The following is a 26,828-nucleotide window of genomic DNA, read 5'->3' on the forward strand; positions in this document are numbered from 1 at the left end:
CACCCCCAGCTGTAAAACGAGGGGCCCCGCCCCATCTCTGTCGTCTGTTTGCTGAGCTCCGCATCACTTACAGCGACCACATATTCGACAGGATTTTAAATCTGTTTCTGTTGCCCTAACGGGCACCCTCCCATCTGTAGTGGCGCCTTCCTTTAAGGTAGGCGGATCTGTGTGAGTTCAAAGCCAGCCAGGACTACAAAATGAGACCTCTAGTTGCTCTCTATTTTCAGTAAATTGTGACATTGTGTGCTGATCTAGAGCATATAAGGAAGGAAAAAAATTTCCTCCACCACAACTGTCAACAGGTTAGTAGCGTCTTTACTGAAAACCTGGTTGATGTGACCCGAGCTCTTAGACCCAACACGACAGAACAGCCCTTAGTGAGGACGAAACAAGAAAACTGAGTGAAGGTGCAGTTACTGCAAAGCAGCTAGAACACTGGATAACCTTGCCTTCTCCATCTACAAAAGGCATCAGTTGTTTAAGGATAGCTTTCAGGCTAAGGGTGCTCTCCCGCTTACAGTGATGTGTTTGTACAGAGGTGTTAGGTTTAGTTAGGGTTCAGAAGGCCATGAAGAGAACAGGTACCAAGTCTGGCACTTTTTGTTTTGTCTCCCCCTGCCCCGACCCCCACTCCCCGGAGCTGAGGATTGAATCCAGGGCCTTTGCTCTAACACTGAGTTTAATCTCCAACCCCATAAGTAAAAAAATTAAAAAGCCATAATGTGAACAACACACCTGGTAGACGTTCAGTGAAATGACACTAGGTGTTCTCATAGTCATTCAACAGTTGTTATGAGAGCCAGGCTCAGAGGATACAGCGATGAGTGATACGCGGAGCTCGCAATCTATAGGCAAAATTAGGTATCTATCAGGGGTGGGGATTACAGTACCTGCTAAGGCAGAAAAAGAGGGGGAGTGTTACTAGTTCAAAGCCAGCTTCATAGACATAGTAAGTGTGAGGCCAGCCAGAGCTATAGAGTGAGCCCCTGGTATAGTCTGGCAAAGTGTCTGTTGCTTGGATCTTAGAAACCAAGATAAGAGGTATTTATTTATTTATTTATTTATTTATTTATTTATTTATTTATTGTGAGAATAAGTTGACCTACAATTAGCCAAATAAGAATTTCAAGACTTGGGAGCTGGAGAGATGGCTCAGAGGTTAAGAGCATTGTCTGCTCTTCCAAAGGTCCTGAGTTCAATTCCCAGCAACCACACGGTGGCTCACAACCATCTGTAATGGGGTCTGGTGCCCTCTTCTGTCCTGCAGGCATACACACAGACAGAATATTGTATACATAATAAATAAATAAGAAAGAAAGAAAGAATTTCAAGGCTTGGGGCTGGAGAGATGGCTCAGTGGTTAAGAGCATTGTCTGCTCTTCCAAAGGTCCTGAGTTCAATTCCCAGCAACCACATGGTGGCTCACAGCCATCTATAATGAGATCTGGTGCCCTCTTCTGGCCTGCAGTCACACATGGAAGGAATGTTGTATGCATAATAAATAAATAAATCTTTAAAAAAAAAGAATTTCAAGGCTTAGGGGCTGGAGAGATGGTTTACTGGTTAAGAGAACTTACAGCTCTTCTAGAGGATCTGAGTTGGGTTCCCAACACTCATATTGGGCTCAGAACTGCCTGTAACTCCAGCTCCAGAGGATCTGACAACCTCTTCTGGTCTCTGCAAGCACCTACACATGCATGCAAACACCCACCCATAGACAAATACATGTACACATAATTATTTTTTAAATCCTAAAAAAATTAATTTCAGCTGGGTATGGTGGGGCAGCCTTTAATCCCAGCACTCAGGGAGGCAGAGGGGCAGGTAGATCTCTGAGTTTGAGGCCAGCCTGGCCTACAAACCTAGTTCCAGGACAGTCAGAACCACCCAAAGAAACGTCTTGATTCACAACCCTCCCCCACCCAAAGAATTTCAGCTGGGCATGGCGGTGCATGCCTTTAATCACAGCACTCAGGAGGCAGGAGGTTTTTTTGTGAGTTTGAGGCCAGACTGGTCTACATATTGAGCTCCAAGATAGCCAAGATAAAATATACCCTGTCTCAAAAAAAAAAAAAAAAAAAAACCCACAAAGATTTTCAGGCTTAGGGTTGAGCATGTAGCTAAGTGGTAGAGTGTTTGCTTGGCAATCAGAAAGCCACATTTTGATGCCCAACACTGTAAAATATATATGCAAGTACACACAAGCTCAAGGCGGGGTTGGCGTGGTGTCTCAGTGGTAAAAGCCGCTAAATTGACAATTGGAGTTTAATCCCTAGAATTCACATGGTGGAAGGGAGAATTAACTTCCTCAGGTTGTCGATGGCGCCCACATGCCTATTGTGGTGTGCATAAATAAATGTGAAATAATGCACAGTGAATAAATACATGTAGAAAAATACCCTCAAGGGCTGGAGAGATGGCTCAGCGGTTAAGAGCATTCATTGCTTGCTCTTCCAAAGGTCCTGAGTTCAATTCCCAGCAACCACATGGTGGCTCATAGCCATCTGTAATGAGGTCTGGTGCCCTCTTCTGGCCTGCAGGCATACATGCAGAAAGGATATTGTATCCATAACAAATAAATAAATAAATACTTAAAAAAAAAAAGAAAAATACTCTCAAGACACAGACTCTAGCCCTGAAGACTGTGCAGTCTTAGCCTTTGTCTTCTGCTCAGGCAAGAAGGGTTTCTTGGCTGGTGTGGCTACAGCCTGTGGGGAGTACGTAAGTCTCACTTTCTGTGACAGCTGAAACAGCCAGCCCTAGTGGTGAGGGGATGCAGATGCAGACGAGAAGCACATCTGGACACACTTTTCTTTTTCTTTTTTAATTCCGGGGCTCAAAACTTGGACCTTGTGCATGCCAGGCAGACACTACAACTGAGCCACATCTCTTATGTGTTTAACTTATACAATCTTTGCACCAAGGTCTGGCATTAGATGCTTTAGAAATAGACTAATTTTAGGGGCTGGAGAGATACTAATTGATCTTCCAGAAGACTCAAATCCAATTCCAAGAAACCATATGGCTACTTATCATGGTCTATAACTCCAATCCCAGGGACTCTGACACCGTCTTCTGGCTTCCACAGACAGATACAGTCATGCATGAAACGCACAGACATCTATGCAGACAAAACCTCCAACACATAAACAAATAAGCAAACAAGCAAACAAATAAAAATTTTAAAAAAGAAATACAAAAATTTTAAAGGTCCTTGGGCTGGGCAGTGGTGGCACATGTCTTTAATTCCAGCACTTGGGAGACAGAAGCAGGTGGGTCTCTGTGAGTTCAAAGCCAGCCTGGTTTTACAGGGCCAGTTCCAGGACAGCCAAGGCTACACAGAGAGAAACCCTGTCTCAAAAAACCAAACACAGAAACAACAACAACCAAAAGAAAAGATCCTTGGATCAAGCCCATCATTCTGCTGTTCAGTCCTCTATTTATTAGTGATACTGAGAATGAAGCCCAGAGTCTCCCACAAACTAGGGCAAGTGCTCTCCCATTGAGCTATAGCCCTAGCCCTCCATTTTAATTTTTATTTTGAGACAGGGTCTCACTGAGTTGCTCAAGATGCCCTTGAACTCACTGTCCTCCTGGTTGACCTTGTACTCAAAACCCTCCTGCCTCAGCCTGACAAGTAGCTGGGCTTACAGGCCTGTACCATCAGGGCCAGCCTTACGATACCATTCTTACCAGCTTAAACCAAACCCAGTCGAACCTAGTACAGAAGCCAAGTGCGATGAGGGCTAAGGAGTCCATTTGCTTTATCACGGAGGCGTCCTCAGTGGCCTTGACTTGCACAGTTTCAGAAGACTGGCAGCCTCCAGATCAGAATGGGACAAAGGAAAGTAGTAACCACTCCTTAAGGACATTTAATTCTCAAGGGGGACAGATAGAGAGGAAGTGGTTAGGTGAGAGGGATGACAGTGTCTAAGGAGGCCTTTGACACAGAAAGATTTAAACCGTGATGGAAAGGAGCTGATGAAGTAGGAGCAGTTGAAGATTAATACAAAACCGAGATTATCAGGGCTGGGGAGACAGCTGGCTCAGTCCGTAAACCGCTTTGCCAGGAATCCCCGAATTCCAGTCCCAGCACCCATGTAAAAGGCTCAGCATGGTGGCATGCACTTGTAATCCCAGTGCTGGAGAAGTAGGGACAGGTGGATCCCGGAAGCTCACCAGTCAGTTATTCCAGCCTGGTGAGAAATTCCCAGGCCCCAGCGAGCAACTTGTCTCAAAAAATCAAAGTAGACAAAACCAGACAGTGGTGGTGGTGCAGGCCTTTAATCCCAGCACTCGGGAGGCAGAGGCAGGCGGATCTCTGTGAGTTTGAGGCCAGCCTGGTTTACAAGAGCTAGTTCCAGGACAGGCTCCAAAGCTACAGAGAAACCCTGTCTCGAAAACAAAACAAAACAAAACAAAAAACCCAAACAAACAAACAAACAAAAAAATCAAAGTAGATACTCAGGTTTGGTAGAGCACACTTTTAATGCCAGCACGGGAGGCAGAGGCAGGTGAATCTGTTCTCTGCCAGCTTGCTTGGTCTACATAGAGAATCTGAAGCCAGCCAGGGCTACGTAGTAAAACCCTGACTCAAAATTTTCTTTTTAAAGCAGACAAAGTATGACAGGTTGGGTACACTGCAGAGTAGGTTCTGTGGAGCAAATCAGTGTGTCCCAAGTTTTTATTCATTCATTAATTTCAGCCATATTGCTTTGGGAGTTAACGCCTGTGGAAGAGGATGGTGCAGGATGGAGCAAAGGGAGAAACTGCTGAGCTCTCTGAAGCTAGGAGGATACTTCAGAGTGGTCCTGTGTAGGGGCGGAAGGGGGGGGGGACTGGGCAGAGAGCCGAGGTCTCAAAGCCCTTGGCAAACTCAGATGCGGGAGCGAGTTATGAGAGGACAGGCGCACTCACGCTGGCAGAGGTAAGTCCCCCAGGAGAGGGATTTTCAGTAGCTGCACATGGCTGGCTGGCAGCACTCCCAGCCGTCAGGGAACAGATCCTTTCACCCTGAAGGACACCTGACTGGTGTCTCGCGGTGCCCATCCGCCAGCATGGAGGGAAAGGGAGGAGTTTAAGGAGGGCGAGAGATGTTTGAAATCGCTAACATTGCCAGGTGGTAGTGGCTCACGCCTTTAATGCCAGCAGTTGGGAAGCAGAGGCAGGGGGATCTCTGTGAGTTTGGGACCAGCCTGGTCTACAGAGCAAGTGCCAGAACAGGCTCTAAAGTTACATAGAGGAGACTCTGCCTCAAAAAAACAAAAAAGAAAGGAAGAAAGGGAGAGAGGGAAGGCGAGAGAGAGAGAGAGAGAGAGAGAGAGAGAGAGAGAGAGAGGAAGAAGAAGGAGGAGGAGAAGGAGGAGGAGGGAGGAAGGAAGAAAGGATGGAAGGAAGTATGGAGAGAGAGAGAGAGAAGGAGAAAAAGAAGTAGCTAACATTATGGCAGAATGGTTCTTATGTGGCTGGCACAGTGTCATGTACTAAAGGAAACATTGTCCTCTATGGAAAAGACTGAGCCTGGCCCTCACAGAAGGCTTTGTGGAAGAACAGGCGAAGGACCTGGGCTTTGACTAGTGCACAGGTATTCTGCAGGCAGCTGTGGTAGCCAAGGGTCCTAGCAGATCCATCTCTACATCTGGTCTGCCAGTCACAGAGAGAAGTCTGTGGCTTTCTTGCCCTTGGAGTTTCCCTGCCCAGGCTGGAGCTTCCTTCTGAGGGACCTAAGAGACTTCTACTTTGGGGACCTGGGGAGAAGCCTTCAGATTTGCCCTTCGTCAGCTGGAAGGAGGCATTACAGAAGGCCTGCTGGGTGACTAAGGGGAAGGAGAACTGCTCAGCCTGGGATGGAAGAAGAAATACTGTCACCCCAAAAGTTCAGCTACAACAATTGCTGGTACAGGGGCTCAGATTATAGAAACCAGTGTATGTGTAAAACACGAACAAAGCAAGCCCCGCATAGTGAAGTTGCACCACAGCAACCCCTGTTCACACTTGGTGCAGCTTCTCCTGCCCTCACATGCCACCATGCTGGGGGTGGCTGTACACTATCCACACAGGTATCTTGAATCTCCAGTGCTCTGGTTCTCAACCTCCTGATGCTGCGACCCTTTAATAGAGTCCCTCATGTTGTGCTGACCCTCAACCAAAAAATTATTTTCATCGCTACTTCATAACTGTAATTTTGCTACTGTTATGAATTGTAATGTAAACATCTGTGTTTTCCAATGGCCTTAGGCGACCCCTGCGAAAAGACCGCTTAACTTCCTCAAAGGGGCTGCGACCCACAGATTGAGAACCACTGCTCTAGTGGCTTCTTGTCCAGCTCCTTGGCACTGAGCAAGGGCCTTGGCTGTATATATGTAGGTGTTCAGAGGAGATCCAGACAGGAACAGATGGAGGCCTTGGGGTATCCTTGTTCTCACATCAACTGGGAACCACAGAGCAGAAGGGTAGTAGAGTCCGGAATGGAGACCAGAGAGCACATTCTGAATCCTTAGCTCTCCCTCCTGGATCCCCCATACCAGATCCTCCCCTTGGAGTCGCCCACTTCCTCGGTTGTTAACAGGCTGGGAAACAACCCAGGTGTTGTCTCTTAGGAAGCATCATGTTAACCCCAGGCCCTGACATACACCGCAGTACATCGCAGGGCTCAGGGGACTTGGATTACAACAATAACAACACATACGCATTTTTCCTCATAACTTACAAGTTCTCATTCACATCCTCACGAGAGCCTTGCAAGTCGATTTTGTCACCCAGCCTCGTTTTGTAGATGAGGAAACAAAGGGTCAGGAAAATGAAGCGCCTTCTCCTAGAACATGTACCAGGGCCAGGACTTGACCCGGGTCTTTCGTCTCCCTCCACTCCCAGCTTGTCCACTAGGTCCTGCGATCTCTGGTTCAAGCTCTGCCCTGGGCAACCTTTTCTGGGCCTCTGTGTTTCCAGCTGTGGAATGGAAGCCACCCACTCTGTGGCTTCGCCTCTCAGCTTCAGCAGATAAGACAATTGGGTGGCACGTGGAAAATGCCCAGGGTGGGAGAGTCCTCTGGTCCCTTTCAGCCACTAGCTGCTGTTCCGCAGTCACCCTTCCGGGCCCTTCCTGTCCCAAGCACGTACAGGCTTTTCACTTCCACCCCATTATCACTTCATTTGTAGAATTTTAAGGTTCGTTACCTGGGAGCTAGGAACTCACACCTCCAATTCGGTTTCTCATATATACCTTCGTGACGTGTGAAAAGAGGCCTTATTAACAGTACCTAACCTGTCACAGCCTCGTCTGGGGAGCATCTAGATCCCCAGCAGCGCCAGGGCAGGGAAACAGCATGGCTGGCTGCAGTGCGGAAGCCTCTGGAGCCCTGGAATCTGCTCTTGGCCTTTGAGGGTCCTGGGGCTGTTATCATGGTCAGCAGAACTCCAGCCAGGGTCAGAGCTGCTTTGAAGAGTTAGTTGGCCACCGCCCCTTCCCCAGCGCCCCCAAACTCCTCCCCGAACAGCTCCTGTGCCTGCCCAGCTCCCCTACCTCCTGGACACTTGTCCAGGATTGATTGTCTGGGCAGCTCCCCCTCTGAGCAGTAAATGAAATATTGGTCACCAGGAGTGAGGCAGGAGCCAATTAACCCCCAGACCTCGACATGGCAGATGTGTTGTAGGAAGCTGAAGCGGAGGGCTGAGTGCACCTGCCTGGCCTTCCTGCAAAGTTGTCCAATTAGGGCAGTCCCCAGCAGTGGACCCCACTGCCCCCTCTGGACCTAGTAACCTCAGAAACCAGGGTGACGCTAGCACCTACGGCTGGCAGCTGCCTGGATAGAGAATGGGCTGCCATTCCTGTGTGAGTGAACTCTGGGGATATCTCCATCCTCACACCCCTCCTGACAGAGACGTTCTTCCTTAATTAGTCACACAGCTTTCTAAAGCGGGGGTGGGGGAAACCTGGGGCCTGGGGAGACTTCTTGCTTCCACTCCCTAGAGTGGGGTGGGTGGGGGGTAACCTGGGGAGACTTCTAGCTTCCATTCCCTAGAGTGGCCTCGCATTCTGTCTGTCCAGCCTTCTTCCACTCCCCACCTAGCCCTGCTCTGGAATATCCCTGTACCTAAAGAGCCCCAGACTGAGGAGGCTGAGGCGAGACAGGCCATCTGCTCTTAGAGAACTCCCAGCTTAAAGGAGACAATCTTGTCTTCAAGGTTACCCTAGCTCACGGGTAAACAGTCCCCTCATCTCAGAAAGGCCTAGACGAACAGAAAAGTAAGCTTGTGCCTACCCAATGAACTACTAGTGGGAACCACCACCACTCCATTGAGGGATCAGTTACTGACGGAAGCAGATACACAGCTCTCTGTCAAGGAGTTAGGTGAGTGTGAGAAGTACAGACTTTGAGGTCCCACGAGTCTGATGCAGGAGACACAAGCCTTGCCTTCAGAAGACTTTCCAGTCTGAACAGTGGAGACATAGCTCTTGCCCCTCATCAGCTGTCTCTCGTCTGAGGGAGAAAACAGAATTTTGTCTTTAGGGAGTCACTGTTTGATGGAGAAGACACCTTCTAGTAGATTCCCAAGCAGCTGGCATCGCGGGACATTCCTGAAGCCTTGCAAAGGTAGAAAAACCCCTTGGCTTCAGTCATTCCTAGGTGTGCCACAGACATCCTACCTGGCCATAGGCAAGTCACGAGTCTGTGAGCCCCCATCTCTCAAAATGACATGAGGATTAGCAAGTCACCAGAAAGAAATGCAAAGCAGCCAGCTAGCCAAGCACTCACTGTAGACACAACTAGCATGCTTTTGGTCGTACCAGAGGTCCTGGGACAGTCCTTATGGTCTATAGGTTAGGGCGGACACCCCCAAATATGGTCACTGGATAATTCTGAGCCAGTGTGGCTATCAAAGAGTCAGAGGCAGCTGTGGACATCCCTGGGGACAGAAGGAGTGCCTTCTAATCTAATCACACTTCCCACGGAGTCTCTAGTTCCATCCAGAGCTGCCAGGGGTTTTATTGGGTTTGTGGGGACCTGCAGATTTCAATCTCCAGATCCCACAGGGAGGGAACAAGCATTAAACTAATTTTATTAAATGGCCACAGCTGGCAGCGGGGGGAAATAGGGGAGAGACGGGAAGATAAAGAAAGCCATTCAAATCTGCCAGCCATGACAAGGGTCCATACATGGGGCCTGGCCAGGAGGGTGGCTACCCCTCCTTCCTGTCTCTCCAGCTGAGCCAGACTGGCGAGCCAGATGGGACCTTCCCTCAATGTAGAACCTTGGCATTCTCCAAAAGCCCCAGCCCGTGGCTGCGGCCCATGGCAGATGTTTATTAATGCATCAGGCCTCTGTAGGGCTGGGGTGGAAGGAGAAGAAAGAGACAGGGCTACCTCAGCTCCAGTCTCAGCTCTGCTTTGAATATGCCAGTTCCTCATGAATATGGAGCACTGGGTAAGAGCACTATCCTTGGCTCAAAGGTTGGCATTTGCCGGTTTGTAGCCCCGTGGTTTGGCCAGCTACGTAACCTCTCTGAACTTCAGTTTCTTTATCTAAAAGTGGATAAAACAGCCGGGAGTAAAGCAGTGTACCTATAATCCCCGAGAAGCTGGAACAAGAGGCTCATGTGAGTTCAGGAGTGATGACCCTGGTAAGATGGGGAGCGAGACTCCATCTCAAAATAAATATATCATTAAAATGCTCGAAACAAGCTGGGCAGTGGTGGCGCACACCTCTAATCCCAGCACTCTAGAGGCAGAGACAGGTGGATCTCTGTGTTGTAGGCCAGCCTGGTATACAGAGTGAGTTCCAGCCAGCCAGGGCTACACTGTGAAACCTTGTCTCAGAAAACAAACAAATAAAAATTAGACAAAATAAAAGCACCTGTGGGAGTGGGAAATCTTTTCATGAACCCATTTTTGAACCCCACACACAACTGTGAGGAAATGTTTATAAAGTGCCTATCCGGGGCTGGAGAGATGGCTCAGTGGTTAAGAGCATTGCCTGCTCTTCCAAAGGTCCTGAGTTCAATTCCCAGCAATCACATGGTGGCTCACAACCATCTATAATGAAGTCTGGTGCCCTCTTCTGGCCTGCAGGCATATACACAGACAGAACATTGCATACATAATAAATAAATAAATATTAAAAAAAATAAAGTGCCTACCCAGTTTGACACACAGTGGGGGTTTTCTAAATAGTAGCTATCATTATTTAGAAATGCTTTATCTGTCTGGGTGTTGCAGCTTGCCAGTTACAAGAAGTCGAAAGAGGCAGAGGCAGGCCAGAGAGACTCAGGGTGACTGAGATTCAAATACAACCACAGAACTTAACAACCAAACCTGCCCGTTTACCTAACTCCAGCGTGGGTGGGAGAGTACCTAAAAGTATGACCTCGAAAGAGGAAGAGCTATGGACTCTGAGCATGCACATTATACCTCTCTAATCTTCAATGGGGTAAGTGGGTCTCTTTTCCCACATTTTACTGATGAAAAACCAGAGGCCAGGAGTAGCGCTTGGAACAAGGTTAACCAGCTTTTAGGGCAAAGCTTGGTTCTTTCTGTGGCGTTCACCAGCTGGAGAGGAACTTGGATCACAAGAACCTAGGCTCTCTGCTTAAAAAGTTGTTTGTACCTTGTTCCCAACGTAGCCAATGCAAAAATGGCACTTCACCCCCACGTAAGATATAACCGCATTGCTTCCCACTCCTCCCCCTCCAGCTGCCCACGTGGGCTGTGGTAAGCACCAGACCTCTTGGTCCTTCTCCCGGAGCAGCTGATTCCAGCATCTGGCTGTGCCTAGAAACTTTTACCATGCTCCTTCCCAGTCTAGAGGACAAGGTCCAGGGTACCTCCTACAGACTTGCCCAGGGCACAGACTGAAATCCCCACGGGGTGGAAATGTTTTTATTATAGCTTTGGTCAGACCAGTTGCAGCTGTTCCAGGGTTTTGTGGGTGCTGGGAAGTTATCCAGCCCCTAACCCGCTTCTTCCCGAGGCGGGGTCACTCCGCAGGAAGCAACAGCGCCAACTCCCCGCCCCCCAGACTGGGGCTGGCTGGCAGGACGGGGTGGGCAGTAAACAGTCCTATTGTACACATATACAGTGCAGGCTGGGACCAGGAAGGCGACCTGCCACCCGGGCCGGAACTGCGTGCGGGTGGGGGGGGGGGGAGCCGGAGAGGGGATTAAGCGCTCCAAGGAGTAAAGGCCTGGACTGGGTGGTTGGAGGCGGGCTGGGGGCGATTCAGCCTGGGAGGGTTGGCAGTCTGGGCCAGGCAATTTGAAAATGAGTAGGGAATGGGTTCTCATTTGCCTCTCCGGAGAGGGGAGCCCCAGGGATGAAGAGCAACGGATGGAAAGGGGTGCAGGGGCTCAGTCTGAATAGATGATGAAGCCAGAGAAAGTGCTGTATTTGTTGCTGTTGCCACCGTGCGCTTTGCCTCCGTCCAGCTTGATGAAGACCTCATCGCCTGCGTCCAGGTGCAGGATCACGCTGTTGCTGGCATAGTCGTAGTTCTGGTCTGCATCCTGGGCGATGGCGCTGGCCCGCACCTATGGGGGGGGGGGCGTGGGAGGGCGGGGTGGAGATGGGGTTACGGATGGGGAATGGGGCAGTGTGAGAGGGGAAGGAGGTGAGGCAGCCACACGGTGAGGATCTGGGGGCCCTCAGGTCCAGCTTTCCCACCCACCAGCCCACCCTACCCCCTTTTAGTCATGCATCATCACATTTTGGGAGCAGTCATAGAGAAGCCCTGGATTCTAGGGCAGGGCACAACTGCGCCGAATCCGAAGTCCAGATGGAGTCTTCCTCTGTAACTCCTGCAGGTCTTACCATCTGCCTGCTGCCCACCTCAGTGCCTCCAGGGTGGCCCAGCTTGGAAGTCCTTTCCTTGCATAGAGGGCTGCCTTGTGCTTCCTGAGATGGAAGATCTGTCCTCAGCATTCCTTCCTCTCTGCTTCAATATCGAGGATGTTTCCCTTTCCCTCATACCCACCTGCTCTCATGGCAATGGATGGACAAAGGATACGGCTTGGCCAGAGGGGAGGCAGCTGGGGTAATACCAGGCTGCCAGTAAGGAGCCACCCGAGAACTGGGGCTGAACCTTTGGTCCTATCCAAAGCTCATTCCAGAGTCTCTTTTACCTTGCCACTGAGATTCAAGGCCTGGTAATTATTTCCTCTCCTGGCCTTTGATTGACCTCCCTGCCCAAGGCCTCTGGGAGTTACAGCTACATCCCTGGCCAAAGGATGATCATGTCTCTTCCTAGGGTAGCAGAGAGGAACGGGATGGGAAGAAAGGCATTGAGGTCTTACATACTCAGTGGTCCTTGCCTTGAAGGGACATGAGGACAGGAGGGGACCGCTCAAGGGAAGCACTAGCAAGGAAATCTGAATATTGCCACGACTTTTGGATGCTCTGACTAGTTTTAAGACATTGAGGGGAGGATATTGGTGGTTGAATTATCTGTGGACATTTCTGAAGCAATGAGAGAACTAAGCTTTAGGACTTAGGATCTCCCTAAAATAAAGAGTAAGGAACAGAAGAAGAGGGGCTGGAGAGTTGGCTCAGTGGAGAAGACCACAGGCTATTCTTCCAGAGGACCCAGGTTCGATTCCCAGAACCTACATCACAACTGCCTGTAACACCAGCTCCAGGGGATCCTATGCCCTCTTCTGTCCTCCAAAGGCACCAGGCACACATGTGATGAACAGACATACGTGCAGGCAAAGCACCCATCCACATAAAATAAACTTTAAAAATTAAAAAGAGAGTGCGAGAGGAGAAAAGCCATCCCCTGGGTTGTGGCCAGCAGTGGGGAAGGCTACGTTGAACTGGGTTCTCAAGCAGGCTCTCCCACAGTTCCTCTCTATGCAGCTCCTCTGAAAACAGCTCCTGCAACCTCAGCTGATGCCAAAGCACAGCGGGCAGAGGGGGTGGGGGGGGGGGGGGGGGGGGGGGGGGGGGGGGGGGGGGGGGGGGGGGGGGGAAGGGGAGATAAGGAAGGCACAACTGCAGGTCATCCTTGCCAAACCAGCCGCCTCCGCAGCAATGCTGCACCCAAGAGGGCCCACCGCATTCGAATGCAGCTTCCCAAAAGTCAATGTCCTTCTACTGTTATCCAATGTTATCTCTCCATAACCTCTTCTCCAGCCAGCGCTGGAACTATGTGGATTCTAACTGGGGAGACATCTCCTAAAACAAAGCAGGAAAAGGGGCTGGTGAGAAGGTAAAGGTACCCCTACTGCCAAGCCTGATGGCCTGAATTCAGTTCGCAGATGGAAACCCGCATGGTAGGACAGAACTGACTCCTGCAAGTTGGTCTCTGATCTCCACAACAAGAAGTGTTGTGTCCCCACCTCAATAATGTAATAAAATTTTAAAGGTGTGCCCGGCAATACTGGTGTACATCCATCTTTCATCCCAGCCCCCGGGAGGCAGAGGCAGATGGGCTTCTTTGAATTCAAGGCCAGCCAGGGCCACACAGAAAAATCCTGTCTCCCCACCCCTCCAAAAAAAAAAAGAGGAACTGCTAATTTAAAGCCTAGGTTTCTCTGTCTAGAAAACTGGATAAGAAGTCCCCATCTCACTACTGCTGCCTTTACAAACGCCTTTAGATGGTAAAGAAAAAAATTAAGCCTTGCTAGGGCTTTAAACTAGCAGAGAAGAGCAAAAAGCAAAACAGCCAACTTCTGTATTGTTCCCTGGGCCCTAATCCTGGTAGTATTTATTATTACACGTGCACTTCATTATCTTTGCTAATAAATTACTACTAATAACAATTATTTTTATTACCCAGATTTAGACTTAACTTATTAAAACAGTGTGCTCTTTAATAGCCAGATCCATTAGAGCACAGCCATCCGTCAACAGGAATCTCCGGGTGATGTGACGGGCATCACAAGTGTTATGCTTATGTTTATTATTTATTCATCACCATGATTGTTGCTGTAATTATCCTAATTATCCAAGGAAGCAGCAAGAATTGATGCCCTTCCATCCCTAGACAGCGGGAGATCCTGAAACAGAACCCAGGGGTCCCGGTTCTCCACTCAAGACTGGAAGCCGTTGAGGCATCCGGCTCCTCTTGGGAGCCGTAGGAAAGATGGGAGAATTGAGGTTGCCATGGAATCCAGAAAGCAGCCCGTTCCATGTCAGGAGGGACTGCCAAGAGGGGAAACTGAGGCAGTGGTTCAACCAAGAGAACCGAGTTGCTAGGCTATAGTCAGGGAAATGGCTCCTGTCCCCAGTCCAGGCTGGGGTCTTGGGTTTGCAGGTGTGGCTCCCAGAAGTGGCCAAGGTGCCTGGTTCATAGAGGACTCATAGGTTTACCGGGCCCCTTCCTTGCATGGTACTAGGCTCTGTGCTGTGAATGGTACCAGAAACTAGCGAGGACAGCTGGGTCTCTTTCCCCCCTCCAGGTGAGAAGGTGATTCCCCAGGAGTTTTTTTATGGCACAGACCTCAATTTACAGATCTCTGCCAGCCTTTGCCCTCCAAGCCCTCACCCATGTGTAGACTCACCTCCCCGTGTCCCCTTCCCTGGACAAACAGCACTGGCCACTGGCATCTCCTCACACGGCCTCTTCCTATAGCCATGCTGATCAGTTTTGTGTCCAGATATGGAGGTAGACAGTCGCCCCGATCCTAGAACCCTTTCCTCAGACGCCTCATCCTAAGCACTAATACCAGGTGCTTTCAGATTGGGGGGATTGACAGAAAGCTACCCCTGTGGAGGGAGGGCAGTGGACCTTGGACAAAGGTCCTTGGGCACTAGGCATCCGATGGCAAACCCCTTTCTCCGCTCTTCTTGCCCAGAATTGGTCTGCCTTCCCAAAGAACTGGCAACCTCTTTGAAAGCAGGAATCTAGGCACTCAACACTCTGGTGACCTCTGTCTGTCCTGAAGGCATGGAAGGCAGAAGCTCCTTTCCACCCACTGTGCAGCCCTGTCATTGTCTTCTCTCCTTAGTAAAATGTTCTCCCCTACCTCTGACTGTTTCCTTCCTCTTTAGTGGCCTCTCCTTACCTGGCAAACCCAGGTTCAGCATCCTTTCCTTCCTGCCAAGTGGTTCTGAGCTAGGGTAGGACCTTCCGGCTGAATCACTCTCTCAGACAACACATTTGGAGACAAGAGTTGCCAGACGCATTCCAAGCCCACCTTCAATGCAGCTGAGTGCAATTGAGTGGGTTATCATATGACCACTGCTGTCTCTACTACATAAGCCATAAAGACCCAGTGGGCAAATGGGCTAAACCCTTGGTGCCAAACAAGCCTCACACCTTGTTTCCTGTAGGGGGTCATGACAAACGTGTGGAATGACTGGTGAGATTCAGTGAGCCTCTTGGACAATCTGGAAAGAGGCACAAAAGGATACTGGGGAGGAGGCCACAGACTCCATTGCTGTTCTTATCATTGGGTGTCTATTTTTTTTTTTTTTTTGAGATAGGGTTTCTCTATAGCTTTGGAGCCTCTCCTGGCACTAGCTCTTGTAGACCAGGGTTGGCCTCAAACTCACAGAGATTCACCTATCTCTATCTCTCAAGTGCTAGGATTAAAGGCATGTGCCACCACCACCCAAGGGGGTTGTCTTGAGTAACTGTTAATGTGCAGAGTCTCTGAAACCCTAAAGTCACCCTCAGTGGGCCTCTGGCAGCCTGTGGTTCTCCCGCCTTGAGAACTCTTCTTCATCAGGCTGTGCTGACACTGTGTCTCTGAGGGAGGGGAAAGACTTTTGGGGAATGGTTTCAGTTCCAGGACTCTAAGGCAAGTGGCCCCATTCCAAGTACATGCTCTCTGAGGAGCCTCCTCAGCTCTGTCTCTGTTGCTGGGACCCTGCTGGGAGACCCCTGTGATGGGGCAGAGTCTAAAGGCCCAGTAACCACTCCATTCCAGCAAGCCTCCAGTCCCCTAAACCTCGGCTTTGGGCCAGCTCAAACTTTCTTTGAGGAAGGAAGGAATGTCATCAACGAAGGTGACATTGCTGCATGCCTTATTGGTGATTAATAAGGGGACTTGTGGGGCTGTCTGCAGTATGAGCCTTTGCTGGATTCTGGGGCTTTCCCATTTGGTCAGGAACCAAGGACAAAGAGGAGAGTCACCAGAAGCCTGATAGACACAAATGGGAGAGATATACAGCTATAGAGAAGGGGGGGGGGTGGACCCAGAGAAGACAGACAGAGATGAATGGCAGATTCCGCTAAGAAATGGTCAAGAGACAGAGAAAGAAGAGGCGAAACCATACCGGGGAGTGGAGGAAGCAGGCAGAAGAAAAAAGCAGACAGACTTCCATGCCGATAGGCTTTCTGCCCACTCTCCTGTCCCCAAACTTTGCAGATCCCAGAGCAGGGTAGTGCTGCAGTGGGAGGGGTTCCGAGAAGATCTGGAGTCTCAATCACAGGGGGTTCCTTCTAATTTCACCAGTCTACCTCAGTTCTGACCCTCTGGCCTCAGGGAAGAGAAGGTTCAACCTGACCACGCCCCCGGGGTGGGGCTCACGTAACCCAGAGGTGAGAGCGCTGGGAACTGGGAAACCAGGGTGGGTGGTTCCAAGGAAAACGCTGTGCGCCCGCCCGCCCTCCCTATCTCAGACCCAAGCAATCCACGGAACAAGGAAAACCTTTCCACCTCCCTATCTTCTAGGATAAAGGAGGAATTGGACCTGGAGACCTTAAGGAGGGGAGTTTCTATCACTCTGCCCCGCCTCTGGAGGAAACTTTTCCCCGGAGGCGCTGGATAGCTCTGAGACTCTGGGAAAAGGTTGAGCATTCCACGGTGTTTGCAAAGGGTATCAGACCAGCTCGAGAATTCCTTCCCTAGAGCCAGGGATGTACTGCAGCTAAGGCTATTGGGTGCCGGACTCCCTTTGCCTTTGTGCCCAAAACATTTCCTGCAGCCCTCCTTCGCCTGCGCGCCCTAGCCACTTGGTTTAGCGTCCTCCGGCGCGGAGACTGTTTCTCCTTATCCGTGCCCTAGAGCACATCTTTGCTGTTCCTTTAAAGCCAGTCAGTGTCAGCTTGAATCTTAGCTCTCGTGTGAAATCAACCTGAATCAGCCTCCCAAGGGCCAAACCCCCAAGGACCGGTCCGCGCGCCCTAGAGCCCTATGATCTGACTAGCTGGATTTATCTTTACGCATTTTCACTCCTCTGAACCACTTGCCTTAGAGCTCGAGCCCAAGGGCTGAAGAGTCAGGGGTGCCTGTTAATTGCAATCATTCTTCATGTGATAGTTAAGGGGGCCGCTTTAGGGTCTCCACCTACGCCTGCCTGGTGTGCCTGTCGACTCATCCAAAACGCATTCTGCTGGGGCTCCCTGGGTGCCCTGCCCCCAGGTTAGCCCCATGCGCCCTCATGGCCCACCTGGCCGTTCTTGCAGAGGTCCGCCCACATACTGGTGCCGTCGCCGCCGCGCATGAGAACGTGGTAGGTGAAAAAGTAGGTGCCAGGAATGTTGCATGTAAACTTGCCGCTGGCCGCATCGTAGTTGTTGCCTAGGTTGGTGACCACGTCGTCAAACTTGAGCACCTCGTAACCCTCATGAGGGTTCTTGAGGCCGGCATAGAAGGCCACGCGTGGCACCGTGGTATAGGTGGCCGTGCTGATGGCGCCGCTGCCTCCTGAACCCGGCAGGCCAGGAGGACCAGGCTTGCCTGGCTCACCCTTTTCCCCCGGCGGTCCCACAGGACCCGGAGGGCCCCGGTCCCCTGGAGGCCCGGGGGGGCCCGGCTTGCCGGTGCGGCCCGGCTTCCCCTGGGGGCCCTGCACCAGCGTGGAAGGCGGGGGCGCACCGCTCTGCTCGCTTAGAGCGTCGCCGCCGTCGGACCGCGCGCCGGCGCCGGGGCCCCGCGCGGGGTAGGGGTCGCACACCATGCGGCAGGTGCCCAGCATCTCATAGTGGCCGTCCGGGCCGCCCGAGCTCACCAACACCGGGATGAGCACCACCAGCACGAGCAGCATCACCACGCCCGCGGCGGCTGCCAGCAGCGTTTTCCGGCCGGCGCGGAGCCTGGGGAGAGCCGGGCCACCCGGCCGCGCCGTCGGGGCAATGGTGCCGGCGGGTAGGGGGCGCGGGCGTAATGCCCGCGCTCAAGGGCGGTCCGGCGGGGCTGCGGGCATGGGGCCGGGGCCCGGGCGCCGCGCTGCGCTGTTTGCGCTGCGGAGCCTAGCAGCCGACTTCGGCCTCGTGCTTCCCTCCCGCTGCGCTGCCGGACTGAACGCGGTGGCCGCCGCCTCCCGCCTGGCGCTTAGCTCCTCCCGCCTTCTCGGGTTGGGGCCACCGCCCCCTCCGTTGGGCCCCGCCCACCCGCTTCGCTGGGCTCGGAGAGGGCGAGGGGTGGGGCTGCGGGCGGGACAGGCGCCTAATTGGGCCGCGGAAGCCGTGAGGAGGGAGGGGCAGAGAGGGGCGGGGTTTATGAGACTGGGGTGGGCGCCACAGAGGTAGCTGGAGAGGTTCGGAAATGGGGAGGGGGGACTAGAGTCAGGTAAACAAGGAGGATCCCAGAGGGAAGGGATGAATAGGACCAAAGAGCGAACGGAAGGGAGAGGCAGAGAGCTCAGAGTGGTATCGAGATAGATGTCCCGGGGGTCAGTCCTGAGGAAAACCGTGACAGAAGGACCAAGGACCACCACATGCAGGAGGTTGAAGGATGAAACATGTCCCCTATCTGCAGGGGACAAAGAGATGTTGGAGTGGGGCTGTGCAAAGTAAGGAGCAAGAGGACAGACCAAGAAAGAGGGACAGGGTGAAGGCCAAAGAGCGGGAAAGGAAGACTAGGGAGTCTAGCATCCAGATAACCCGTCTGGATACTTTGCTTTTAGGATGCCCAGAGGGATCTCTGAATTCTAAAAGCAGCCACCTCGTATTATTATTATTATTATTATTATTATTATTATTATTATTATTACTGTTCAGGAACACCCTCTCCCAGGGTAGCAACATCTTTTTGCCTTTCTTTTCTACTGCCCCTAGGGCTATCTGCTAGGCTGCCTCTGCCTGGGACCTCTTTCCCGCGGCTTCCTCTGATTCCAGCTACTAGCTAGACAAGGGAGAAACAAGACCCGTGAGAAGGTGAAGCCCCCCCCCCCATGTTATCTCTTAATGCTAACCAGTCCTGGGTAGTGCTATTTTCTAGCTGCCAAAAGAGGAAGGGTTGATCTCCCCTAGCCCCTTAGGGGACTCCCTAACTCATTCCCATCAGGTTGTGTGAGGCTCTCTTTTTTCCTTGAGCGCAGTAAAGTGTTTAGGTTGCATAAACTGAAATATGTCTGCTTCCATCAAAATATTTGTCATATTATTTGAGGCCCAGCTCAAGCTGCTGCGCTCTGTTCCTCCTTCACCCCCCCTCCCCCCTTCAGAGAAGGACTGTGTCTTTCTGAGGCCTCCGGTCACGATAAACAATGACACTCCAGCTGATTCTCTTCTCTATGGCTGCAAGACTCCTCCCAGCTCACACTCCCACCGCAGGCCTCCTGCGGTCCACATGATTCTGTGACTATTCCTACCTAAGACTGAGACTAAGGGACACAGGAATAACCGATGGTAGGAGTGGGGGTGGGCGGGACGCTGCCAGAGAGGACCTTCTAAGCACCAACCCAGGTCAGAATGACATGGATCACCAAGGAGGAGGGAGCTAAAACAAAACTGTGTTGGATGCTGTGTATGTATGAACATATTTGATCTTCAAATCAATCTAGACATAAAGCCCACCAATAGTCTCATTTTACAGATGGAGAACAGAGGCTCTGTGAAGTTAAGAGATTTGCCCCCAAGTCACGAAAGTAAGATATGGTGGAGGTAGCTAGCTAGCATTCAAGCCTGCAGCCTCATTCCCAGATGTTCCAACCTCAACGCGACAGGGTCCCTGGGGACTAGTTACTGTCCAAAGTGCAAGGTGATGCGAGCACACTTTAGTGTCCTTACGCTTCTCCTGGCAGACGCAGGCCAAGAAGACCTCCTGGTCCCTCGGGACAGTTTCTTAAGTGCAATTCCCTTTAGAGCGACCGGGCTGGTGACCCGAGGGGCACATGCGCGGTCATGGGAGTTTGATTTGTCCAGACCTTCAAGACACACGCTAGAGACCCTCGTCCCTTAGGCTACTGGCGTTCGTTGGTTGCCCGCAGCCTTAGCTTGGCGGGCGGGGGAATCAACCCAACAGTATGCGGCGGCCGAGGTGGGGGCGAAGGCGGCCACCCCCTCGCTCGTCTGGCCGTCCGAGAGGCGCGCTCGTCGCCGCACCGCGCTTCGCCCCCCGCCCAGAAAGCGCGCCCGCTCCCCTGGCGCGGTGTGGCGTCTCTGTCAGCCCAGCCGGATTCTCCCCGCTTCGCTGGAGTGGAAAATAACGGCTTCAAACTTTGCAGAAAGGAGCTGGTGCCAGCACTTTAATTAACAGCCATCTTGGCCTGTGAGCCTGAGCCACCGCCTCCTCCCTTGAGCTCCTCCCCTGGGCTCTCCAGGCCCCGCCCAGGTCCCCCCGTTAGAGACTATCCCTACTCCTACCCCTCCGGAGCTCAGCACCTTTTTATCTGAGAGATCAGGTCTGGACGGATTGAGAGGATGCTGCATTAACGTCGTCTCCTCATTTTAATTCGTAAAAATCTTCTCCAAGCAATCTTCATTCTCAAAAGCCGGATCCAAAATACTGGAATTAAAGAACTAGGTGCTGATTCCACCTGGTGATTTTAGATCAATGGCCTTGTGTCCATTACCTCCAGTGTCCTCCTCTGGAAAAAGGGTGGTTGTGGGAGATTAAATGAGATACAACATACTTAGAATGTCGGGCCTTAGTTGCTAATATAATTGCGCTACCTAAGAAAGTCCTCTCACCACCCACCCTTGGCCTAAGTTGGCTGTGTGTTAAACTGTCTTCTTCCTGAAGATTGCCGTATTTGGGCTAGAAGAGGACAGAGGATATATGCTTCTAGGTTTAGAGAGGGCACACGAATCTTTTCTTATTTTTAATTTTTGATTATTTGCTTGTTCGTTTTGAAACAGGGTTTCTCTGTATAGCCCTGGTCCATCCTACAACTCGCTCTGTAGACCAGGCTGGCCTCGAACTCACAGAGATCCGCCTGCCTCTGCCTCCCGAGTGCTGGGATTAAAGGAATGTGCCACCACTGTCAGGTTCCAGGCCTTATCTACGGGACAAAATAAGGGCTTAGGTCTTCAGGGAAGCCCAGAAGTGAGGACTCTGCCTGCAGGAGGGCAGGCAGCACCCTTCCACGTTCCAGATTCCATAGTTGTTGAGGGCAAAACCATGTGTAGCTTTGACTTCCCTTTTCTGATGGAGGATTCATCCATCTGGTCCCTCCATTTTCGTGGTGGGGGTTGGTCCTCAGTGATAAAGTGAATTGCTTGGGGAGGGCACAGGAAAAGGAGAACAAGGTTTCTGACTTATGTATGGCTGCTTTTGAGAATGAGTAGCTGTCTTTGGTGCTTGGAGGTGCGCTGAATGAGTGTGAGTGGGTGGGCGTGGCTGTGAGAGACTGTGTTAGCAGTGTCTGGGATGTGAGCGATGAAGGGAAACAGACTTTGACTGAGCAGCTGGCAGGTCCACAGTCAGTGGTGTTTGCCTTGACTGGAGACACCTAGCTGGGTGCTGCAAGATGGTAATGGTGATCTGCCGCACGAGAAGAGCTCAGTGGAAGCACCGTTGGGCAGGAGACATGGGCAGAAAGAAATTCTAAAATAATGTTACTGCAGCCAGTGCGAGTTTTGATCCACTTACTAAATACCAGAACCCATTTCAAGCACTTTATATGTATTCCGCTCCTTAGAATGAATAGTTGATTGTCATGGACTTAAAGTCATTAGGTGTCTTTTAAAAATTAGTGTGTTGTGTGTTTGAGTATTTTGCCTGCATGTATGTCTGTGCACCACTTATATTCCTGACCCTGTGGAGTCCAGAAGAGGGCATCAGATTCCTTGGAACTGGAATTATATAGGTGACTGTGAGCTACCATATAGGTGCTGGGAATTGAACCCAGGTCCTCTAGAAGAGCAGGTAGTGCTCTTAAATGCTGAAGTTATTGTATGTCTTTATTTATTTATTTTTAGATAAGTTCTTTCTATATAGCACTGGTCATCCTAGGATTTGCTATGCAGACCAGGCTGGCCTTGAACTTATAAAGATCCACCAGCCTGTGCCTCCTAAGTACTAGGGTTAAAGACGTGTGCCACCATGCCCAGTATGTGTCTTCATAGGACAAACCTCAAGGTAGATACTGTTATTTGCCCTGTTTTATGACTGAGGAGTCTGAGTTTGGGTAGGGGTTTGCACGAGATGTTATGAAGCATAAATGATTCACAGATGAAGATTGGCAAGCCCACGGGACTCCAGGGAGGCATTACAAAGGAGGCATCATTTTTTTTTTTGCACCTGTCTGTCTATTCATTCATCTTTCTCCCATCCATTCTGTAACATAATTTTAACTGACTCAGGGTCCAATTTATTACCACGGGGACATAATGATGAGCAAGAAAAGGCTTCCGACCTCATGTAGTTTACAGCGTACCACTGGACGCAGGACTATTAAACAAGCAGTAGCTATTAAGCCTGACAAGCCTGCTGCCTGGGAACCTGTGACAGTCACACAGGATTCTTCTGGAGGCTGGAAAGAGGGGACACTTCCTGATCCAGGTGCTGTTTAAATTAAGCCCTGACAAAGGAAGTCAGCAAGGTGAGGGGCTGGCTGTCAGAGGGATGGAGGAGGGGGATAGGACAGGGGTTTAGCTAGAGAAAACAGCATGTGTTAAGAACAGCATGTGTTAAGGACTAAGCTTGTGGGGGGTCCTGTGGGCTGTGACGGAGTTTACAATTTATCCCAAGGCAATTAGAGATGACTACTAGTGAAGGATGCTGAATGAGAAATAGGATCAAAATTTTTGCATGAGAATGATTACTCTGGCTCCTGTGGGGAAGAAAGATTAAAATAGAACATTTGTGGAGAGACAAGGAGGTGATTGTGGTCCAGGTAAGACGTGATAGCCTAGAATAGGCAGACGAGAGTTTACCTTAGCAACTGATGAGAGGGACCCTAAAAAGATAGGGAGGGGGACAGAGGACTTCCAGATTTCTGGAGGAATCTTGAAATGTCTATATGGGAATGAGGGATGGATGGATTCTATTGGCATGGCCTGGGTACCGATATGGACTATGTTCTTTTGTATTCTAGTTATTGAATTCTTACTAGGGTCTAAAGAATCAGTGCCACCATCTCCACATGAAAGGGGAGGACACTGAGGAACAGAGGGGTTAAGTAACTTGCCCAGGATCATGCAACCAGTTAAATAGAGAGTCAGGACAGGAACTCTGGTCTCCTGGAGCCTGGATTGGGACCTTTCATCTCTCCATCCCTTCCAGGTACATCCCTGAGAGGGAAGACAAAGAAGAAGACTTTAGGATCAAGGCCCAGATAGATGAAAGCATATTTCATTTCTAATCTCTAAGCTCTGGCTTGGCCTAGATGGGGAACTGGGCATTAGAGGCAAAGACTGGCTTAGAGGCCCAGTTCTTCTTCTTCTTCCTCTTCCTCTTCCTCTTCCTCTTCCCCTTTCCCTTCTCCTTCTCCTTCTCCTCCTCCTCCTTCTCCTCCTCCTCCTTCCCCTTCCCCCGCTCTCTCTCTTTCTTTCTTTCTTTCTTTCTTTCTTTCTTTCTTTCTTTCTTTCTTTCTTTCTTTCTTTCTTTCGAGACAGGGTTTCTCTGACTGTCCTGGAACTTGCTTAGTAGACCAGGCTGGCCTCGAATTCACAGAGATCCACCTGCCTCTGTCTCCCAAGTGCTGAGATTAAAGGCGTGCACCACCACTGCCCGGCTAGGACTTCCTCTTACTTCTCTGAACTAAATAATTGTCCAGGAAAGCTCTGGAAGGATGTGTTACTCACAGTAAGGACATCTCCCCAGTGGCATCCATTAAAATATCTCCATTCGCTCCATGACATTTTAATTTAGACATTTCCAGAGCTTTCATGAAAATCCCTCCATAATTTAGGCCCCCCCCCTCCCCCTTGGAGAAGTACGACATTGGGTCGGAAAGTACAGGAGAACAGATTGAGTTATGATCTGGGGGAGGGGTGCATCCTCAGCAGGCCGATCCAGGCTGGTTCTCAGAACTCAATTCTGACCCTCTGGAAAGGAGACCTCCAGATCCCTGCCTCCAGCCCCATCTTCTGTGGAGGCTTCTGTGGAGGACAGAGGGATCCAGAAACAAAAACAAAGTTTCCAGGTCACTGGTAAGTTTTCTTATTCCTCTGTCACCGCAGAACCTGGACCTCATGCCTGAGGGTGGGGGTGGGGTGGGGTGCGGGAGTTCCAGGGACCTGCCCAGGCCTGTGCACCCTGCTCCACCCATTCTGATCAGTAGCTGCCTATTGCCATCTCAGATCCAACTCCAGGGAGACAGCTCAAAAAAGGCCCCGGCTGAGGGTGGAGGAGGACTAAGGGGAGGGGCTGCTTCTCCCAGCCCAGTCTGCCTCCCCCAGCTGCATGTATAAGTGATGAGGCTCCACAGGCCCAACAGGAACCAATATAATAGCGGGTGCGTAGGGTCAGCCAGAGAGGCAGATATCAGGACGCAGGAGTGACAGGCAGTGCAATTACTCCGAGCCTCCTGCAAAGGCGACTGGGAAGCCCCGTCTGGCCAGTAGGATCTGCAGGCTCCCTTAGGTTCCCTCGCCACAGGCCTTAACTCTTCCAGTCCCACCAGAGAAGCAGGAGAAGCCAGGATAGAGAAGAAACCAGGGCTCTTGAGGAACTCAGGAGGGGTTTCAGAGATTTCTGGGTCTGAGGATGGGAGGTGGGGGATGATTTGGGAAGGCTTTCTTTTCCAAAGCATTAGATTCTGTTTTTGGAGGGGAGACAGGGTATAGAACCTGGGGCTTCGTGACTATTAGGCAAGCGCTCGCTCTACCACTGAACTCTGTTTGTTTGTTTGTTTGTTTTTGTTTTTCGAGACATGGATTCTCTGTAACCGCCCTAGCTGTCCTGGAACTGTTCTCGAACTCACAGATACCTGCCTGCCTCTGCCTCCTGAGTACTGGGATTAAAGACATGTGTTCATTGAGTTCTACTCCTAGGTCTATACCCTCAGCCCACTTTTTAATTTTTATTTTAAGACGGGATCTTGTTATATTGCCCAGGATAGCCTTGAACCCTATCTGTAGACCAGCTAGAGTTACTATTCTCCTTAGCAGCTGGGAACATAAGCCTGTGTCATTGATCCCAACTCAAAAGCACCTCCCTTTTAAGGAAAAACCTCCTTGCTTATACCTACTTCAAGAGGCAGAGACAGGATCTGGAGAGGTCTTAGAGACCTGTCCATTCACAGAGAGGGAAACGGAGTCGTCCCAGGGAGGGAGGGTTGGTTTGCCCAAGGTTGCAGGGTCAATCTAAGGCAGAACCATTGTGAATCCCTGTGACTCTTTCCAAGGCCACGCTGGTGAGAAGCTTAGATAACCCATCACTGGACTGGGCGTCCATACAGACAGAGCCTCTCGGGTGGTAATGGAGGAAGGGGCTTTGGGGAGTTACAAGGTTTGTGGGAATGCTAGAACTATGGCTGTGGTGGCATCTCAGCCAGGGCTGGGGGTAGCATGGTGTTCTCCTTCCTGCTGTGTTCAGAGTGCGTCTCATCTCTTTATGAAGAGAGGTATATGAAAGCCATGGAGACAAGTAGAACTAAGGAAGGAGTACATAGTACATGTTCACTAAATGGGGCCCTACACAGGGCTGGCTGCAAGGACAGGCCTGAAGTCTGTGTCGTAGTATGAGGCCTGTATTCAGAACAGACTTGAATTTAGTTTAATGCTCTGTTCTTGCCACCCTGAAATTCTTACCAATTTCGGAACCATGTTCACTTCCCACTGGGTTCTGCAAAGATGCTGGCTGGTTCTGCCCCTGGAGTGAAAATGTAGTTTCGTCTTGGAGAGATCTCCTTGATATCCCCCTGCCCAAACACCACTCCAATATCCCAAAGTGGAGAGGGGACACAGATCTAAGAAAAACTGGTGTTTGGTGAGCCTCCTAGGATCTTCACCTACCATGGTCGACCATGCATGTGTTGGGAGAACTTGGCACAGTGTACTGTCAGCTTCAATGCATTGCGCCTGTCTGCCTGTCCATCTGTGTTTCATTCCTAACCCAAGGCCAGGGGTATACATAAAATGGGGGCACCGGACACCAAACTATTGGTCCCAGCTGGAATTTCCTGCCCTTTGGCAAAGTGAAATGCAACCGCTCTGCTTTCTCCTCCCTTGGCCTCCTGCTGGGATAGAAGGGGTTGGTGTGTGTGTTGGGGGTGTGCTGGGAGATTAATTAGCAACCATGCCAAGCAGCAGGCGGTGGGGTGTAGAGTAAGCTGGCTTTTCCCTGCTATAGATCCACGCTCTCTGGGAGAGGCACTAGCTGGCTGCTTTGGGCTCAGGCTCGGCTATTTTAGGAATATTCTTAACCCTTCCCGAACCGCTGCCATCACCAGATATCTCTTCCAGAACACATGCCAGCTCAATATCGTCCCTGCCTTCTGTTCTCTCCTCCCAGCCTCTGCTCTTCCTCCCAAGCAGTTGAGAAGGTTGGAGTTGACTTTCACCAAAGAAAACTCATGGCCCCTGAACCCAGTTCTCTGCTCTTTACCTACCAGCACTAAGGAGAGCAATCCCTTTGAGCATCTTCCCAGCCCTTCTTGTCTTTTTAGCTGGGAACCAAATTCAGGTCGTCTGTTAGAGCAGGAAATGCTCTTAACCACTGAGCCCTCTTCTCGTCCTAAAAACGTGGAACGGAGGCAGAGAGAGGCAGATCTATGCACATCCAAGGCCAGCCTGGTCTACAGAGTGAGTTCCAGGACAGGCTCCAAAACTACAGAG

At 50.8% G+C, this 26,828-nt stretch overlaps 1 protein-coding gene across 2 annotated transcripts; it reads right to left on the bottom strand.

Annotated features, from left to right (window-relative positions):
* Positions 1-10,877: 10,877 nt before the first annotated feature.
* On the bottom strand, positions 10,878-18,192 carry C1ql1 (complement C1q like 1). Of its 2 annotated transcripts, XM_050156578.1 has the most exons (3): positions 17,333-18,192; positions 11,807-11,890; positions 10,878-11,526 (listed from the first exon to the last, which is right to left on the bottom strand). In XM_050156578.1, the coding sequence occupies exons 1-3, from the start codon at positions 17,927-17,929 to the stop codon at positions 11,347-11,349; spliced, it is 861 nt and encodes a 286-aa protein (XP_050012535.1). In that variant the 5' UTR covers positions 17,930-18,192; the 3' UTR covers positions 10,878-11,346. The 2 variants fall into 2 exon arrangements, with proteins under 2 accessions (XP_050012535.1, XP_050012536.1); XM_050156579.1 differs by lacking the exon at positions 11,807-11,890.
* Positions 18,193-26,828: the final 8,636 nt, after the last annotated feature.

This window comes from Alexandromys fortis, unplaced genomic scaffold (genome assembly GCF_014885135.2).
Source record: "Alexandromys fortis isolate MF-2015 unplaced genomic scaffold, M_Fortis_MF-2015_v1.1 scaffold_31, whole genome shotgun sequence".
Taxonomy (NCBI): domain Eukaryota; kingdom Metazoa; phylum Chordata; class Mammalia; order Rodentia; family Cricetidae; genus Alexandromys; species Alexandromys fortis.